Source organism: Salmo salar, unplaced genomic scaffold (genome assembly GCF_905237065.1).
Source record: "Salmo salar unplaced genomic scaffold, Ssal_v3.1, whole genome shotgun sequence".
NCBI lineage: Eukaryota > Metazoa > Chordata > Actinopteri > Salmoniformes > Salmonidae > Salmo > Salmo salar.
In genome coordinates this window covers 144,169-165,000 of record NW_025548247.1, presented here as the reverse complement: position 1 = coordinate 165,000, position 20,832 = coordinate 144,169, and the positions used below count along the sequence as shown (strand labels likewise).

The following is a 20,832-nucleotide window of genomic DNA, read 5'->3' as shown; positions in this document are numbered from 1 at the left end:
AGCTGATTAGCTAAACCCCCCACACTGCATTACAGCTAGCTGATTAGCTAAACCCCCCACACTGCATTACAGCTAGCTGATTAGCTAAACTCCACACACTGCATTACAGCTAGCTGATTAGCTAAACCCCCCCACACTGCATTACAGCTAGCTGATTAGCTAAATCCTACACACTGCATTACAGCTAGCTGATTAGCTAAACCCCCCACACTGCATTACAGCTAGCTGATTAGCTAAACCCCCCACACTGCATTACAGCTAGCTGATTAGCTAAACCCCCACACTGCATTACAGCTAGCTGATTAGCTAAACCCCCCACACTGCATTACAGCTAACTGATTAGCTAAACCCCCACACACTGCATTACAGCTAGCTGATTAGCTAAACCCCCCCAGAATGCATTACAGCTAGCTGATTAGCTAAACTCCACACACTGCATTACAGCTAGCTGATTAGCTAAACGCCCCCACACTGCATTACAGCTAGCTGATTAGCTAAACTCCACACACTGCATTAGAGATAGCTAATTAGCTTCAGGAACAAAAGCCAGTCTGCATCTTTTCATCTTTCCATCGCCTCATCGACAATAACACACGCACGCACACACACACAATCACTCACACACAAACACGCACACACACCCTTTAAGTAGAGGTCAATCCCTGGTCGTCTCACTCATTCAGCCATGTCTAATCATCTTAAAATGGCGCTCGAATTTTTTGCCTCTCAGGAATGTATTATTATTTTTTGCTCTTTCAGTCACCCCTCGTTCCCTTTGACCTTGTGAATTGATGGCTCGTCGGCACGTCGTTCGGGGCGCCACTCGTCCTCCATTTTTGCTTTGTCTTTAAAGGGGCAGTCTGGGATTCAAATGATAAAGAAGTGGACACCGCGCCACTTTTGATATACCAATCCCAGATTGCCCCTTTAATGGAGGAACGAAGGATGAAACAGAAGGCCTCACAAAGAGCCCCCCCCCCCTTCTGTTGCCACGCCAACCAACCGCTCCTTTTCTCCTTTTTCATCTTGACCTCTTCAACCCGAAGGTCGGCCATCTGGCTCCTACAATTTAATACACACTTGTACATGTGTGGAAAAGAACAAATATAAGCACCAACCAAATTATTATTATTATTATTATTATTATAAACATATATAACGTAGTAGTAGTACTGATCTATGATCAGATTATAATGAATAGGATTATATAAATCAGATTCAGCACTCCTACTTCTGAGACACTTTGTGAATACGGTCCATGGTCCATAAAACATATTACCTAGAACATTTCTGCCCTCCTTCCTCTGCTTGTCTCTGGCCTTACCATGCCCGGGTCGGGCTGGGTGGGTTGGGCTTGCCCTGCGTCCCAAATGGCACCCTATTCTCTTTATTGTGCACTACGTCTGAACACGGCCCATAGCGCTCTGATCAAAAGTAGTGCACGATGTAGGGAATAGGGTGCCATTTGGGACGTACTCTTCATATTTCACTGTGTGCGTTTAATTGCATGAAATGCCAGAGGACCTGCAGAGGACGGAAACAATTGATTCATTGATCTGCAGCTATGCAAACTCCCAACAGAGAAAGAGGGAGGAGGTAGGCTTGAGGGAGGGGGAGAGCGAGGGAGTGGGAGAGAGAGGGGGAGGAGGTAGGCTTGAGGGAGAGCGAGGGAGTGGGAGAGAGAGAGGGGGAGGAGGTAGGCAGAGGGAGGGAGTGGGAGAGAGAGAGAGAGGGAGGAGGTAGGCAGAGGGAGAGCGAGGGAGTGGGAGAGAGAGAGGGGGAGGAGGTAGGCAGAGGGAGGGAGTGGGAGAGAGAGAGAGAGGGAGGAGGTAGGCAGAGGGAGAGCGAGGGAGTGGGAGAGAGAGAGAGAGAGGGAGGAGGTAGGCAGAGGGAGAGCGAGGGGAGTGGGAGAGAGAGAGGGGGAGGAGGTAGGCAGAGGGAGGGAGTGGGAGAGAGAGAGAGAGGGAGGAGGTAGGCAGAGGGAGAGCGAGGGAGTGGGAGAGAGAGAGAGAGAGGGAGGAGGTAGGCCGAGGGAGAGCGAGGGAGTGGGAGAGAGAGAGGGGGAGGAGGTAGGCAGAGGGAGAGCGAGGGAGTGGGGGAGAGAGAGAGAGAGAGAGAGAGAGGGAGGAGGTAGGCAGAGGGAGAGCGAGGGAGTGGGAGAGAGAGGGGGAGGAGGTAGGCAGAGGGAGGGAGTGGGAGAGAGAGAGAGAGGGAGGAGGTAGGCAGAGGGAGAGCGAGGGAGTGGGAGAGAGAGAGGGGGAGGAGGTAGGCAGAGGGAGAGCGAGGGAGTGGGGGAGAGAGAGAGAGAGAGAGAGGGAGGAGGTAGGCAGAGGGAGAGCGAGGGAGTGGGAGAGAGAGAGAGGGGGAGGAGGTAGGCTTGAGGGAGAAGGAAGGGGAAAGGGGGATACCTAGTCACTTGAACAACTGAATGCATTCAACTGAAATGTGTCTTCTGAGGGGAGAGAGAGAAAGAGGCGAGAGAAGGAGGGGAAGGAAGAGAGAATGCCTCATTCATATTAACTGTGAAGGTATGCCGCTTTAAAGAAACTGTTTGAGCCCGTTTTGGTTTTGTCAGTTTTCACATCACTGGATTCTAAGAGGAGAAAGAGGAGAGACAGTCAGAGTGTCACGCCCATTCCTCCCACTACCCCCAGATCATTCATTTGTTTTATAAACACAATGACTGCAAGTCCATAGTACCACACAAAGACTTTCTTAATCACTTATATTTTGTCACCCGGTCTTTTTAAAGCTTCCACCACAATGTTATCTCACAACCTATTGTCATATTATTCTTTTTCTGCTTAGTAAAAAAAAAAAAAAACTGACTTAAAATACTTTAAGGTTTTCCTCTGGGTTTGGTCCAGGAAAACTTCATTAAAACTGTGTGTCTGCTTTGTCTGTGTCCCTCTGAGGAACACTTGGTTATACATTCATGTACTGTTTTCTAAAATCCTAAACCCTTTCCCTCTTGTGTTCTGTGTCCCTCTCAGGAACACTTGGTTGGCATCACCCCCCAGGTCTTATCAGAGTCAGAGGACTTGAAACAGGACACGACCAAAATCAACCGCCTGGAGAAGCAAGCCGAAGAGTTCCTCAATGCTGTCTTCTACAGAAAGGGTGAGTCTAGAACCTATAGAACCATAAGGGAGTCTAGAACGTAGAACCATAAAGGAGTCTAGAACATAGAACCATGAGAGAGTTTAGAAACTAAAACAATAATGGAGTCTAAAACCTATAGAACCATAAGGGATTTTAGAACCTAGAACTATAAGGGAGTCTAGAACGTAGAACCATAAGGGAGTCTAGTAGAACTATATGGCATAGTCAGTTGGGGCATTATAAAGACACCAATGTATGGAACTTGGAAACACCAAAGTTGTGGGTTTGATTCACACATTTGGGCTCCCGAGTGGCGCAGCGGTCTAAGGCACTGCATCTCAGTGCTTGAGGCGTCCCTACAGACACCCTGGTTTGATTCCAGGCTGTATCACAACCGGCCGGGATTGGGAGTCCCATAGGGCGGCACACAATTGGCCCAGCATCGTCCGGGTTTGGCCGGGGAATGGCCGTCATTGTAAATAAGAATTTGTTCTTAAGTGACTTGCCTAGCTAAATAAAGGTTAAATAAAAAACGTGTCCTAAAAAAACTGAAGTTTAAAATGAAATGTGTCGGTTAAGTGACCATATATTGTTATGGTTATATACTCTTCTAGAGAAGAGAGAGGTGCAGTGTGTGACTGGTTGCATCCAAAATGGCCCCCTATTCCCTACACTATATAATGTAGTGCACTACTTTTTTTGGTGAAAAGCAGTGCACTAGTGAACAGGGTGCCCTTTGAGATACATGGTTGTTTTGGAGAGGATTAGGTCACTCAGTCAGATGCTGATCCAATCAATGTGTCTGCCCAATCAATCTGGGTTCACACACCACACCCAGCCCTCAGCTCTCAGATCTCAGCTCTCAGCTGGCCTAAAGCTGCTGTACACGGAGTGTATAATCAATCTGGGTTCACACACCACACCCAGCCCTCAGCTCTCAGCTGGTCTAAAGCTGCTGTACACGGAGTGTATAATCAATCTGGGTTCACACACCACACCCAGCCCTCAGCTCTCAGCCCTCAGCTCTCAGCTCTCAGCTCTCAGATCTCAGCTAGCCTAAAGCTGCTGTACACGGAGTGTATAATCAATCTGGGTTCACACACCACACCCAGCCGTCAGCTCTCAGCTGGCCTAAAGCTGCTATATACGGAGTGTATAATCAATCTGGGTTCACACACCACACCCAGCCCTCAGCCCTCAGCTCTCAGCTGGCCTAAAGCTGCTATACACTGAGTGTACAAAACATTATTTCCATGACATAGACTGACCAGGTGAATCCATGTGAAAGCTTTGATCCCTTATTGATGTCACTTGTTAAATCCACTTCAGTGTAGATGAAGGGGAGGAGACAGGTTAAAGAAGGATTTTTAAGCCTTGAGACATGGATTGTGTATGTGTGTCATTCAGAGGGTGAATGGACAAGACAAAATATTTAAGTGCCTTTGAACAGGGTATGGTAGTAGGTGCACCGGCGCACCGGTTTGAGTGTTAAGAACGGCAACGCTGCTGGGTTTTTCACGCTCAACAGTTTCCTGTGTGTATAAAGAATGGTCCACACCACCCAAAGGACATCCAGCCAACGATGGGAAACATTGGAATCAACTCAATATAAGAAAGGTCCTAAATGTTGTGTACACTGAGTGTATATAGCTGAACAAACACTATGCACAGTATATAAACACACACACAAAGCCCAAACATTTTGGACCCTCTGGTTTCTTTTGGGTCCTTAGCTCCTAGATGTGTGACTGAGGGTGTGGTTTCTACCTTCCCAGTGATGTTCCTTTAGCTAAATGTTTTTATCATGTCTATATGTTCCCGGCTTTATGTTATGGGTCCACACGGAACCCTATTCCCTACATAGTGCACTACTTTTGACCAGATTGCATGTGGCCCTGGTTAAAAGTAGTGCAGTGTATTGGGATAGTGTTCCAGGACGTAGGTATTGTTTGCAGCACGCTTCCCCTTCGGACACAGGGCCCAATTCCTCGGCCCAAAAGGAAATGTTTTTCCAGAAAGCTTGTCTGCTAAATCACTTTGTTGTTTTGCGGCTGAAAGTTGGGGGCTATAGGGTAGACTAGACCTGCGTCCCAAATGGCACCATATTCCCTATGTAGTGCACTACTATAGGGGCCAATGGGGTTCTGGTCGAAAGTAGTGCACTACAAAGGGAATAGGGTGCCATTTGCGACGAAGCCTAGCTAACAGTCTGTCTGTAGTATTACAGAGAGGTAATAAATAACATGTCCTGTACGTATACATCTATGTCCACATTCTAACAGTCTGTCTGTAGTATACCAGAGAGGTATTAAATAACATGTCCTGTACGTATACATCTATGTCCACATTCTAACAGTCTGTCTGTAGTATACCAGAGAGGTAATAATGTGGACATAGATGTATACGTACAGGACATGTTATTTATTACCTCTCTGTAATACTACAGACAGACTGTTAGAATGTGGACATAGATGTATACGTACAGGACATTTAATACCTCTCTTAATACCTCTCCAATATCTAAACCGCTGTGAAATATATTTTCAATAACCAAAAATATTGTATTTTCAGCTGTTTGAAGCTGGTGTACAAAACTGAAAGTAAAATATGCAAAAACAAAATTTAAAGAATGGGAAGTATAGAAATAGTGCACATAGAACATATCTACAACTTCTGAGACTGGCTTTCAGTGACAATGACATGTTCATAACTGACATTTCTACGTGAATTTGGTCCGGTCCCCCAAAAAGTGACATATTGCAGCTTTAATGTTGCTAGTTGTAGTGCTGCCGGATCTTTAGCCAGTCGTTGGAATGTTCAACAGATTAAGAAATTTCTAATCGGTGTCTAATGTTGTGTGTTTGTTTGTCTCTAGCAGACCTCCCAAGCTTCTCGGACCCCCACATCCCTCTAGTGGCTCGTGAGATAATGCAGCGAATGATCCGTCAGTTCGCTGCCGAATATACCTCAAAAAACAGCTATTCTCAGGACACCCCCCATCACCCCCAGCCCAACGGCATCAAGGACCAAAGCCGCCTCCTGCCGAGAGCGGCCTCTCCAGCCCCAACCCCCCTCACCCTGCCGGGGCGTCCAGCCCCCCGTCCCCCACCCCGGGACCGGGCCTCAGCCCCGCCTCAGCCTCTGCCTTCGCCCCGGACAGTGGGAACGGAGCCGGTAGTAACTGTAGTGGTACCGGTGCTGCTGCCTCTGCACAGAACCCTGTCCTCAGCAAGCTTCTCATGGCCGACCAGGACTCTCCGCTGGACCTCACTGTCAAGAGGCCTGACCCCACAGAGACCAAAACAGAGGGTAAGACACCACTCACACATCCATATCGCATCAAAACGTATTTACCATAGGGACAGGATAAAGTAGGGTACACAGTACAATGAAATGCTTACTTGCAGGCTCTCTCTCAACAGTGCAACAACAATAAGAGAAATAAGAAAAAATATTCAATAAAATAAATAAGTAGAAGAAAAACCTGGACTGAAGAACTCCCCCATAGCTTCAATAGAACGCCCTGTATCTCTCCTATCTCCATTTATCTTTCCTATATCTCCATATATCGCCAATATCTCCCCTATATTGACTATATCGCCCCTATATGTTGCTTATATCTCCCCTATATATCGCCTATATCTCCCTATAGGTCTCCTATAGCTTCCCTATATCTCTTCTATAGCTCCCATGTATCTCCTATGAGCCACTATATATCATTTATATATCCCCTATATCGCTACTATATCTCTCCTATATCTCCACTTTATCTCACTTATATATCCGCTATATCTCTTCTATATCTCCTCTATTTTGCCTATATCTTCGCTGTATCTTGCTTATATCTCCACTATATTGCCTCTAGCTCTTCTATATCTTGCTTATATCTCTCCCCTATCGCTCCCCTATATCTCTCTTATATATCCCCTTTATCTCTCTTATATATCCCCTATATCTCTTCTATATTGCCAATATCGCTCCTATATATCCCTTATATCTTCCCTATATCTCCCCTATAGCTCTCTTACAGTTGAAGTCGGAAGTTTACATACACTTAGGTTGGAGTCATTAAAACTCGTTTTTCAACCACTCCACAAATTTCTTGTTAACAAACGATAGTTTTGACAAGTCGGTTAGGACATCTACTTTGTGCATGACACAAGTAATTTTTCCAACAATTGTTTACAGACAGATTATTTCACTTATAATTAACTGTTTCACAATTCCAGTGGGTCAGAAGTTTACATACACTAAGTTGACTGTGCCTTTAAACAGCTTGGAAAATTCCAGAAAATGATGTCATGGCTTTAGAAGCTAATTGGAGGTGTACCTGTGGATGTATTTCAAGGCCTACCTTCAAACTCAGTGCCTCTTTGCTTGACATCATGGGAAAATCAAAAGAAATCAGCCAAGACCTCAGGAAAAAAAAATGGTAGACCTCCAAAGGTCTGGTTCATCCTTGGGAGCAATTTCCAAACACCTGAAGGTACCACATTCATCTGTACAAACAATAGTACGCAAGTATAAACACCATGGGACCATGCAGCCGTCTAACCGCTCAGGAAGGAGATGCGTTCGTCTCCTAGAGATGAACGTACTTCGGTACGAAAAGTGCAAATCAATCCCAGAACAACAGCAAAGGACCTTGTGAAGATGCTGGAGGAAACAGGTACAAAAGTATCTATATCCACAGTAAAACGAGTCCTATATCGATATAACCTGAAAGGCCGCTCAGCAAGGAAGAAGCCACTGCTCCAATACCGTCATAAAAAAGCCAGTCTACGGTTTGCAACTGCACATGGGGACAAAGATCGTACTTTTTGGAAAAATGTCCTCTGGTCTGATGAAACAAAAAGAGAACTGTTTGGCCATAATGACCATCGTTGTGTTTGGAGGAAAAACGGGGACGCTTGCAAGCAAAAGAACACCATCCCAACCGTGAAGCACGGGGGTGGCAGCATCATGTTGTGGGGGTGCTTTGCTGCAGGAGGGACTGGTGCACTTCACAAAATAGATGGCATCATGAGGCAGGAAAATGATGTGGATATATTGAAGCAACATCTCAAGACATCAGTCAGGAAGTTAAAGCTTGGCCTCAAATGGGTCTTCCAAATGGACAATGACCCCAAGCATACTTCCAAAGTTGTGGCAAAATGGCTTAAGGACAACAAAGTCAAGGTATTGCAGTGGCCATCACAAAGCCCTGACCTCAATCCCATAGAAGATTTGTCCGCAGAACTGAAAAAGCGTGTGCGAGCAAGGAGGCCTACAAACCTGACTCAGTTACACCAGCTCTGTCAGGAGGAATGGGCCAAACTTTATGAAACTTATTGTGGGAAGCTTGTGGAAGGCTCGCCGAAATGTTTGACCCAATTTAAAGGCAATGCTACCAAATACTAATTGAGTGTATGTAAACTTCTGACCCACTGGGAATGTGATGAAAGAAATAAAAGCTGAAAGAAATCATTCTCTCTACTATTATTCTGACATTTCACATTCTTAAAATAAAGTGGTGATCCTAACTGACCTAAGACAGGGAATTTTTACTAGGGTTAAATGTCAGGAATTGTGAAAAACTGAGTTTAAATGTATTTGGCTAAGGTGTATGTAAACCTCCGATTTCAACTGTATCTCTCCACTATATCTCTTCTATAGCTCCCTGGTATCGCTCTTATCTCTGCACTATATCCCATATATCTCTCCTTTAATCTCTATCTATCCTATATAGTCCCTATATCTTTACTATACAGTGAGGGGGGAAAAAGTATTTGATCTCCTGCTGATTTTGTATGTTTGCCCACTGACAAAGAAATGATCGGTCTATAATTTTAATGGTAGGTTAATTTCAACAGTGAGAGACAGAATAACAACAAAAAAATCCAGAAAATCACAGGTCAAAAATGTTATAAATTGATTTGCATTTTAATGAGGGAAATAAGTATTTGACCCCCTCTCAATCAGAAAGATTTCTGGCTCCCAGGTGTCTTTTATACAGGTAACGAGCTGAGATTAGGAGCACACTCTTAAAGGCAGTGCTCCTAACCGCAGCTTGTTACCTGTAAAAAAGACACCTGTCCACAGAAGCAATCAATCAATCAGATTCCAAACTCTCCACCATTGCAAAGACCAAAGAGCTCTCCAAGGATGTCAGGGACAAGATTGTAGACCAACACAAGGCTGGAATGGGCTACAAGACCATCGCCAAGCAGCTTGGTGAGAAGGTGACAACAGTTGGTGCGATTATTCGCAAATGGAAGAAACATAAAAGAACTGTCAATCTCCCTCGGCCTGGGGCTCCATGCAAGATCTCACCTCGTGGAGTTGCAATGATCATGAGAACGGTGAGGAATCAGCCCAGAACTACACAGGAGGATCTTGTCAATGATCTCAAGGCAGCTGGGACCATAGTCACCAAGAAAACAATTGGTAACACACTACGCCGTGAAGGACTGAAATCCTGCAGCGCCCGCAAGGTCCCCCTGCTCAAGAAAGCACATATACCTGCCCTTCTGAAGTTTGCCAATGAACATCTGAATGATTCAGAGGACAACTGGGTGAAAGTGTTGTGGTCAGATGAGACCAAAATGGAGCTCTTTGGCATCAACTCAACTCGCCGTGTTTGGAGGAGGAGGAATGCTGCATGACAATGACCCAAAACACACGGCCAAGGCAACAAAGGAGTGGCTCAAGAAGAAGCACATTAAGGTCCTGGAGTGGCCTAGCCAGTCTCCAGACCTTAATCCCATAGAAAATCTGTGGAGGGAGCTGAAGGTTCGAGTTGCCAAACGTCAGCCTCGAAACCTTAATGACTTGGAGAAGATCTGCAAAGAGGAGTGGGACAAAATCCCTCCTGAGATGTGTGCAAACCTGGTGGCCAACTACAAGAAACGTCTGACCTCTGTGATTGCCAACAAGGGTTTTGCCACCAAGTACTCAGTCATGTTTTGCAGAGGGGTCAAATACTTATTTCCCTCATTAAAATGCAAATCAATTTATAACATTTTTGACATGCGTTTTTCTGGATTTTTTAGTTATTCTGTCTATCACTGTTCAAATAAACCAACCATTAAAATTATGGACTGATCATTTCTTTGTCAGTGGGCAAACGTACAAAATCAGCAGGGGATCAAATACTTTTTTCCCTCACTGTATCTCCTATATTGACTATATATATCCTATATCTTCCCTATAGCTCCCCTATAACTCTCATATATAATCCCCTATACCTCCTATCTCTCTATCTTCCATCTCCCCTATAGGTCTCCTATATCTTATATCTTGACTATATCTCCCCTATAATTTCTCTTTATTCCTATAGCTTGTAACTTAACTCACCTAGGACTATGGTAAAGCAACACCAAACTGGCCAGGACAGGACTGGACATTCCTACAATTTTCCTCTAACTCCCATACATATTTTCTCTAACTTTTTTATAATCCGAACATCCCCTGTAACTTTCCCAAATAATCCCTAGAAATAATCCCCACAATAATCCCCACAACCTGTAATTGGACCAGTAAAAGTTGTATAGAGCTACACAGACTGGGCCAAATGAAAACTACGAGTATCCTAATTCTAACAAACAGTTGGAGGCTGAATGCCAAGTAGCTTTATGCTGAAAAATAGATTTCTGAATCTTAAAAACATTAACCCCCATGCTTTAAAATCCCTCTTGCCCTATAGACATTTGGCCTGGATTATCCTTTAATGCCTGTGACCATATATTGTATTATAGTGTTTTTATGTATGCCCCCCCACACACACACCCATAAACACACACAGAGAGGAATTCATTTTAATATCACCACCTTGTTTTGTCCAACCAAAAAGCCCTAAAGATTAGAGGTCCTTCAGCTCTGTTCAGACGGGACAGGTCATCAGCCAGGTCAGCTGCACTTTGGGGATTACTAACCCGTGGAGGAGGGTGTGTGTGTGGTTCAGTCAGTGGAAAGAGGAATATAATATTGTTATTACTCTTTAAACAAAGAGCAGAGCAGAGGGAACGTTAATGATTATTTTCACTATTTATTCATAGGATTTTCAATGTTGTATTCTTCTCCTGGACTCCTTTCCTTTCTCCTTTCCAGTGATTTATAGAGTAACACAAACATCTATTATTGAACGACACATTTAAAATGTTAATTACATTCATTTAAAAAGTCCCAATCAATTGAAGTCAAGTTATACAGTACATACTTAGGTGAACTGTGCCCTAAAACAGCGTGTGGGTATCTGCGTATGTTAATCCTCAGATGGAGTCCTGGACCTCTCCACCAAGAAGGCCCACGGCACCGTCCTCAAAAACTCTCACAGTTACACCCTGTCGCCCACAGTCAAGGGGTAAGATGCACACACACACACACACACACACACACACACAACACACACCCACACACACACACACACACACACACACACACACACACACACACACACACACACCTCCACCTCTGTTATAAAGCATCATTGTAGTGATCAATGTGTTATTTCCCATTGGTTTCCAAGGTAAACACCTCTTGTTACGTTACGATGTCAAGGGCTTTCAGCGTCGGAAGAGAACTAACCCTAATCCATTATCAGTATGATTACAGTACCTAGGTATTTATATGTAACTAACCCTAATCCATTATCAGTATGATTACAGTACCTAGGTATTTATATGTAACTAACCCTAATCCATTATCAGTATGATTACAGTACCTAGGTATTTATATGTAACTAACACTAATCCATCATTATCAGTATGATTAAAGTACCTAGGTATTTATATGTAACTAACCCTAATCCATTATCAGTATGATTACAGTACCTAGGTATTTATATGTAACTAACCCTATTCCATCATTATCAGTATGATTACAGTACCTAGGTATTTATATGTAACTAACCCTAATCCATTATCAGTATGATTACAGTACCTAGGTATTTATATGTAACTAACCCTAATCCATTATCAGTATGATTACAGTACCTAGGTATTTATAAGTAACTAACCCTAATCCATTATCAGTATGATTACAGTACCTAGGTATTTATAAGTAACTAACCCTAATCCATTATCAGTATGATTACAGTACCTAGGTATTTATATGTAACTAACCCTAATCCATTATCAGTATGATTACAGTACCTAGGTATTTATATGTAACCAACCCTAATCCATTATCAGTATGATTACAGTACCTAGGTATTTATAAGTAACTAACCCTAATCCATTATCAGTATGATTACAGTACCTAGGTATTTATAAGTAACTAACCCTAATCCATTATCAGTATGATTACAGTACCTAGGTATTTATAAGTAACCAAACCTAAACCATAATCAGTAGGATTACAGTACGTAGGTATTTATAAGTATGTATTTATGCTATTGCAATGTCATGCTCCATGGTCTAGGAGGTCAACGTTAGACTGCATCAAAGACCTCAGGGACTGTTGGTTTTCCTGTTGTTTCTCTTCTCTATCCCGCTTTTATTTACTTACCCACAATGTCGTGGTGGATTTTATTGATACCTGAGTGTTTTGCCTTCAAGTCATATTTGCATGATTATAAACACACCGTACAAACTTTGTTTTCCTGCTTTAAATGAGAATAAATGACCTGTGTAACTATGGAATAGACCTTGGAATGATTAGAACACACAGAAGGTCAAAGATGGATTTGAGTGGCTCGATACATGTTAACGCCCCAAAGCGATAATGTATGGTGAGGGTGGTGTGTGTGTAATCTGTTGTACGACACCTCGTCGGCGTATCAGAAGCAGCGTTGGTGGTTTGGGATTCTCTAATGATCAGGTCATGTAATATTAACTGAAGAGGGGGATGAGGAAGTGGATGTACCCTCCTCCCTCGCTCCACACCTCCTCCCTCGCTCCACCCTTCCTCCTAGACCACAGATATATTACCAAACACAGATCATCTCACTCATTTAGCTTACCCCTTTATTTTACAGTGTGAAAATTAACCAAGTATTTACTTACGCAATCAAATAATAATACAGTGAGGGGGGAAAAAAGTATTTGATCCCCTGCTGATTTTGTACGTTTGCCCACTGACAAAGAAATGATCAGTCTATAATTTTAATGGTAGGTTAATTTGAACAGTGATAGACAGAATAACAACAACAAAAAATCCAGAAAAACACATGTCAAAAATGTTATAAAATGATTTGCATTTTAATGAGGGAAATAAGTATTTGACCCCTCTGCAAAACATGACTTAGTACTTGGTGGCAAAACCCTTGTTGGCAATCAGAGGTCAGACGTTTCTTGTAGTTGGCCAGCAGGTTTGCACACATCTCAGGAGGGATTTTGTCCCACTCCTCTTTGCAGATCTTCTCCAAGTCATTAAGGTTTCGAGGCTGATGTTTGGCAACTCGAACCTTCAGCTCCCTCCACAGATTTTCTACGGGATTAAGGTCTGGAGACTGGCTAGGCCACACCAGGACCTTAATGTGCGTCTTCTTGAGCCACTCCTTTGTTGCCTTGGCCATGTGTTTTGGGTCATTGTCATGCTGGAATACCCATCCACGACCCATTTTCAATGCCCTGGCTGAGGGAAGGAGGTTCTCACCCAAGATTTTGACGATACATGGCCCCGTCCATCGTCCCTTTGATGCGGTGAAGTTGTCCTGTCCCCTTAGCAGAAAAACACCCCCAAAGCATAATGTTTCCACCTCCATGTTTGACGGTGGGGATGGTATTCTTGGGGTCATAGGCAGCATTCTTCCTCCTCCAAACACGGCGAGTTGAGTTGATGCCAAAGAGCTCCATTTTGGTCTCATTTGACCACAACACTTTCACCCAGTTGTCCTCTGAATCATTCAGATGTTCATTGGCAAACTTCAGACGGGCATGTATATGTGCTTTCTTGAGCAGGGGGACCTTGCGGGCGCTGCAGGATTTCAGTCCTTCACGGCGTAGTGTGTTACCAATTGTTTTCTTGGTGACTATGGTCCCAGGTGCCTTGATCATTGACAAGATCCTCCCGTGTAGTTCTGGGCTGATTCCTCACCGTTCTCATGATCATTGCAACTCCACGAGGTGAGATCTTGCATGGAGCCCCAGGCCGAGGGAGATTGACAGTTCTTTTGTGTTTCTTCCATTTGCGAATAATCGCACCAACTGTTGTCACCTTCTCACCAAGCTGCTTGGCGATGGTCTTGTAGCCCATTCCAGCCTTGTGTAGGTCTACAATCTTGTCCCTGACATCCTTGGAGAGCTCTTTGGTCTTTGCCATGGTGGAGAGTTTGGAATCTGATTGATTGATTGCTTCTGTGGACAGGTGTCTTTTATACAGGTAACAAATTCAGATTAGGAGCACTCCCTTTAAGAGTGTGTTCCTAATCTCAGCTCGTTACCTGTATAAAAGACACCTGAGAGCCAGAAATCTTTCTGATTGAGAGGGGGTCAAATACTTATTTCCCTCATTAAAATGCAAATCAATTTATAACATTTTTGACATGCATTTTTCTATTTTTTTTGTTTGTTATTCTGTCTCTCACTGTTCAAATACACCTACCATTAAAATTATAGACTGATAATTTCTTTGTAAGTGGGCAAACGTACAAAATCTGCAGGGGATCAAATACTTTTTTCCCTCACTGTAGTATCCTTTAAAAAGATCATGACACCATAATAACCAATACATCACTAGTTTGTTAATTTTAGTTTCATAACAGCAAACAAGTGCCACTAGTCACCATACACCATTAACCACCACTGTGTGTAGACTACAGTTGACTAAACACGTTTTTAGAAATTGTAGCAAATTTGTTAAGAAATAAAAAAACCTGAAATATCATATTTACATAAGTATTCAGATCCTTTACTCAATACTTTGTGAGGCACCTTTGGCAACGATTACAGCCTGGAGTCATCTTGGGTATGATGCTACAAGCTTTTCCCTTTTCCCCAGTCTGAGGTCCTGAGTGCTCTGGAGCAGGTTTTCATCAAGGATCTCTCTGTACTTTGCTCCGTTCATCTTTCCTCGATCCTGACTAGTCTCCCAGTCCCTGCTTCACTGTTGGGATGGTGCCAGGTTTCCTCCAGATGTGACGCTTGGCATTCAGGCCAAAGAGTTCAATCTTGGTTTCATCAGACCAGAGAATCTTGTTTCTCATAGTCTGAGAATCCTTTAGGTACCTTTTGGAAAACTCCGAGCTGACTTTCATGTGCCTTTTACTGAGGAGTGACTTCTGTCTGGCCACTCTACCATAATGGCCTGTTTGGTAGAGTGCTGCAGAGATGGTTGTCCTTCTGGAAGGTTCTCCCATCTCCACAGAGGAGCTCTGTCAGAATGACCATCGGGTTCTTGGTCACCTCCCTGACCCAGGCCCTTCTCCCCTGATTGCTCAGTTTGGTCTGGTGGCCCGCTCTAGCAAGAGTCTTCTTGGTTCTAAACTTCTTCCATTTAAGGATGATGGAGGCCATGGTGTTCTTGGGGACCTTCAAAGCTGCAGAAATGTTTTGTTACCCTTCTCCAGATCTGTGCCTCGACACAGTCTTGTCTCAGAGCTCTATGGACAATTCCTTCGACATAATGGCTTGGTTTTTGCTCTGACATGCACTGTCAACTGTGGGACCTTATATAGACAGGTGTGTGCCAATCGATTGAATTTACCACAGGTGGACTCCAATCAAGTTGTAGAAACATCTCAAGGATGATCAATGGAAACAGGATGCACCTGAGCTCAATTTTGAGTCTCATAGCAAAGGGTCTGCATACTTATGTAAATAAGGTATTTCTGTTTTTTATTTTTAATAAAAGTGAGAAAAAAAATTGTGAAAATCAATGAGGGAAAAAATTCATTTTATCCATTTTAGAATAAGGCTGTAATGTAACAAAATGTAGAAAAAGTCAAGGGGACTGAATACTTTCCGAATGCACTGTATATGGTGTAGACTGTGTGGTGTAGACTAGACAAAATGGTATAGACTATAAGGTGTAGACTATAAGGTGTAGACTATAAGGTGTAGACTATTGTAGACTATATGGTGTAGACTATATGGTGTAGACTATATGGTGTAGACTATATGGTGTAGAATATATGGTGTAGACTATAAGGTGTAGACTATATGGTGCAGCCATCATTACTGTGAAACCACCTAACTGTGTAGACTAGACAAAATGGTGTAGACTATATGGTGTAGACTATATGGTGTAGACTATTGTAGACTATATGGTGTAGACTATACGGTGTAGACTATAGTAGACCATACGGTGTAGACTATAAGGTATTGTAAAGTGGTTGTTCCACTGGATATCATAAGGTGAATGCACCAATTTGTAAGTTGCTCTGGATAAGAGCGTCTGCTAAATGACGTAAATGTAATGTAAATGTGTAGACTATAAGGTGTAGACTATAAGGTGTAGACTATATGATGTAGACTATAGTAGACTATAAGGTGTAGACTATAAGATGTAGACTATATGGTGCAGCCATCATTACTGTGAAACCACCTAACTCCCTCATCAAGTATATTCTAAATGTAATTGTAAACATATATACACTGCTCAAAAAAATAAAGGGAACACTTAAGCAACACAATGTAACTCCAAGTCAGTCACACTTCTGTGAAATCAAACTGTCCACTTAGGAATCAACACTGATTGACAATAAATTTCACATGCTGTTGTGCAAATGGAATAGACAACAGGTGGAAATTATAGGCAAATAGCAAGACACCCCCAATAAAGGAGTGGTTCTGCAGGTGGTGACCACAGACCACTTCTCAGTTCCTATGCTTCCTGGCTGATGTTTTGGTCACTTTTGAATGCTGGCGGTGCTTTCACTCTAGATCCAACGTCTGTACTTGTCTTGGACATATGCATGTCCATATGGCAGACGTATAGGATAAAGCAGAGTTTGGTAGAAAGCGTTTTTTTCTTCACAGGATTTGGTTGCTGACGTCCTCAGTGCTAAGGCTCATTCACTATCTGTCCTACACTTCCCCTTCCATTCTGATTGACATATCTATGGTCCTATTTAGAAGGTAGCATTGAGCTGTCACTCTGCTTGTCTGCGGGGGACTGGGATGTGTGCTTCCTGCTTAAAGGCTACTGTTGCTATGGTTACATACTGAACCGTACCCGACACCAAGGTCAGAAAAAAGTCACTTCTTTCTCAGGTAGTTCAGAAATAGAAACGTTAGACACGTCACGGAAATGTAATTTGGGAGCTTTAGCACAGTTTTCTTAGAAAACAGTATGTTCTTTCTAGCCCTTATAGGAACAACTTTCAGGCCTGATTTCAGGCCAACATAATGGAAAGGAGAAAGGGAGCTCAAAGGGACAGATTTTCTAAAATAATGAGTGGAGGGGGAAAAAAAGAGCATCCTTGTGTTGCTCAACCCTTTTTGTGACTGTTACTATACAAGACATGCCAAGGTTAATTCTCGTTTAGCTGGGAACTAGACCTCTCTGCCGTCGACTCCAACCGCAGCCATTGTCTATTGTGTTGTCGGGTGAATTCTATGACACTGTTACTATGTACAGTTTATCCTATACCGTTAATTACAACCTGATCACAATGCACTCCATTCTGCGCCCTCTATACCTTCTCGGGCAGATGAGTCTTTATCCCAGGGAAGGATTGGTATTATGATCATGGTTATTCATGCTGTGTGTCCTTGATGGTTCCCTACTCTCATTGTCTTCACGTTATTTGTTAGTGTAGCAGACTGTGTGTGTGTGTGTGTGTGTGTGTGTGTGTGTGTGTGTGTGTGTGTGTGTGTGTGTGTGTGTTTCTCTGTTGACTCAGTACATGGCTCTCTATCTTTTAAACAGCGTTAAGATTCAATAACATTTAAATCGCTTTTTAAGTTTTTTTACGTGGTAAAATAATGTTGCTTGGTTGTTTTTTAACCAAATTGAATTTAAAATGTCCATGTAAATGGGTAATTATGCTTCATGCAAGATGGGGACAAAGAAACAACAAAGCATTGCAGTTCAGTTTCTATAAATTTGTCTCTGCGTGAAACAAAATGATTTGAATGAAATTGAGTTTGAAAAAGACAGACAGTAAATGAAATGTTTGACATGAGTAAGTTAGCTCTAATTACCTATATAAAAGTGACTCACTCTGTCACAACATGCATGTTTTACACATGGTACAAAAAAATATAGGAAATTAGTGTTAATTGTCTCTTTCTCTATGTGTCTCATGAGCACCTTAATTGTTAAAGATAGGCGATAACGTGCTGTAATGAGTGGAATATAGCTCCGGCTACATCCACTTTGCACAGTAAATAGAATTCATCAGACACTGTTGCATCCCAAATAGCAACCTATTCCCTTTTGTAGTGCACTATGGGCCCTGGTCAGAAGTAGTGCACTACATAGGGATTAGGGTGCCATTTGGGATGCGAGCAGCCACTCTCTCCCATGTAATGAGACCATATGGAACAGCTAACAAGTTATAATCCGTATGATGGCAACTACTTGGTCAAGCTGACAAGATGTATAACTAGCTAATAGCCAACAGAAGTTTACAGCCAAAACATTTTCTCAAATGGGCTTTTTGCTCAAATGTAATGAATTGAAATGGAGATTGAACGCCCACCATCACACCAGGAAGTAAATTGAATTTCAATTAAAGGTACTCTCTCTAAACTGAAGGGACTATATAAGTAGTTATTTGTGTCTATACTATATCTAGTAATCATGAAATTAAAGGGGCAGTTGAAACAATCACAAAGAAATTCTCCCTGTTTCAGTAAAAAGCTGAGAAATGTAACCACTCTCAAATTCATAGACAGAACTACAGATGTATGATCATAATTTGACCTACAGTGCATTCGGAAAGTATTCAGACCCCCTGACATTTTCCACATTTTGTTACATTACAGCCTTATTCTAAAATGGATAAAAATGAATTTCTTTCCTCATCGATCTACACAAATATTTTCACTTTTTTCACATAATTTTTGTTCCTCATCAATGTACACACAATACCCCATAATGACAAAGGGAAAACAGGATTTTAAACATTTTTGGAAATGTATTAAAAATAAACAACAGAAATACCTTATTTACATAATTATTCAGACTCTTTGGTATGAGACTCAAAATTGAGCTCAGGTGCTTCCTGTTTCCATTGATCATCCTTGAGATGTTTCTACAACTTGATTGGAGTCCATCTGTGGTAAATTCAATTGATTGGACATGATTTGGAAAGGCACACACCTGTTGATATAAGGTCCCACAGTTGACAAGTGTAGGTCAGAGCAAAAACCAAGCCATGTGGTCAAAGGAATTGTCCGTAGAGCTCAGAGACAGGATTGTGTTGAGGCACAGATCTAGGGAAGGCTAACAAAACATGTCTGCAGCATTGAAATTTCCCAAGAACACAGTGGAAGTTTGGAACCACTGAGACTCTTCCTAGATCTGGCCGCCAGGGCCAAACTGAGCAATCCGGGGAGAAGGGCCTTGGTCAGGGAGGTGACCAACAACCCGATGGTCACTCTGACAGAGCTCCAGAGTTCCTCTGGAAAAACTTCCAGAAGGACAACCATCTCGGCAGCACTCCACCAATTTTTATTTGATTTATTTCATCTTTATTTAACCAGGTAGGCTAGTTGAGAACAAGTTCTCATTTCCAACTGCGACCTGGCCAAGATAAAGCAAAGCAGTTCGACACATACAACAACACAGAGTTACACATGGAATAAACAAACATACAGTCAATAATACAGTAGAAAAAGTCTATATACGGTATGTGCAAATGAGGTAGGATAAGGGAGGTAAGGCAATATATAGGCCATGGTGGCGAAGTAATTATAATATAGCAATTAAACACTGTAATGGTAGATGTGCAGAAGATGAATGTGCAAGTAGAGATACTGGGGTGCGAAGGAGCAAGATAAATAAATAAATACAGTATGGGAATGAGGTAGTTGGATGGGCTATTTACAGACGGGCTATGTACAGGTGCAGTGATCTGTGACACTGCTCTGACAGCTGGTGCTTAAAGCTAGTGAGGGAGATATGAGTCTCCAGCTTCAGTGATTTTTGTAGTTCGTTCCAGTCATTGGTAGCAAAGAACTGAAAGGAAAGGCGGCCAAAGGAAGAATTGGCTTTGGGGGTGACCAGTGAGATATACCTGCTGGAGCGTGTGCTACGGGTGGGTGCTGCTATGGTGACCAGTGAGCTGAGATAAGGCGGGGCTTTACCTAGCAGAGACTTGTAGATGACCTGGAGCCAGTGGGTTTGGCGAAGAGTATGAAGCGAAGGCCAGCCAACGAGAGCGTACAGGTCGCAGTGGTGGGTAGTATATGGGGCTTTGGTGACAAAACGGATGGCACTGTCATAGACTGCATCCAATTTGTTGAGTAGAGTGTTGGAGGCTATTTTGTAAATGATCAATCAGGCCTATATGGTAGAGTGGCCAGATGGAAGCCAATCCTCAGTAAAAGGCACATAACAGCTCTCTTGGAGTTTGCCAAAAGGCACCTAAAGACTCTCAGACCATGAGAAACAAGATTCTCTGGTCTGATGAAACCAAGATTGAACTCTTTGGCTTGAATGCCAAGCGTCACATCTGGAGGAAACCTGGCACCATCCCTACGGTGAAGCATGGTGGTGGCAGGATCATGCTGTGTGGATGTTTTTCAGTGGCAGGGACTGGGAGACTAGTCAGGATCGAGGGAAAGATGAACGGAGCAAAGTACAGAGAGATTCTTGATGAAAACCTGCTCCAGAGCACCCAGGACCTCAGACTGGGGCAAA

At 42.9% G+C, this 20,832-nt stretch overlaps 1 protein-coding gene across 1 annotated transcript in view; it reads left to right on the top strand.

Annotated features, from left to right (window-relative positions):
• The window catches only part of lcor (ligand dependent nuclear receptor corepressor), a 39,682-nt gene that overhangs the window by 1,006 nt on the left and 17,844 nt on the right, over positions 1-20,832 (top strand). The window contains 3 exon segments of the mRNA XM_045712078.1: positions 2,994-3,120; positions 6,028-6,411; positions 11,356-11,443. Coding sequence (XP_045568034.1) covers positions 2,994-3,120; positions 6,028-6,411; positions 11,356-11,443 — 599 coding nt within the window.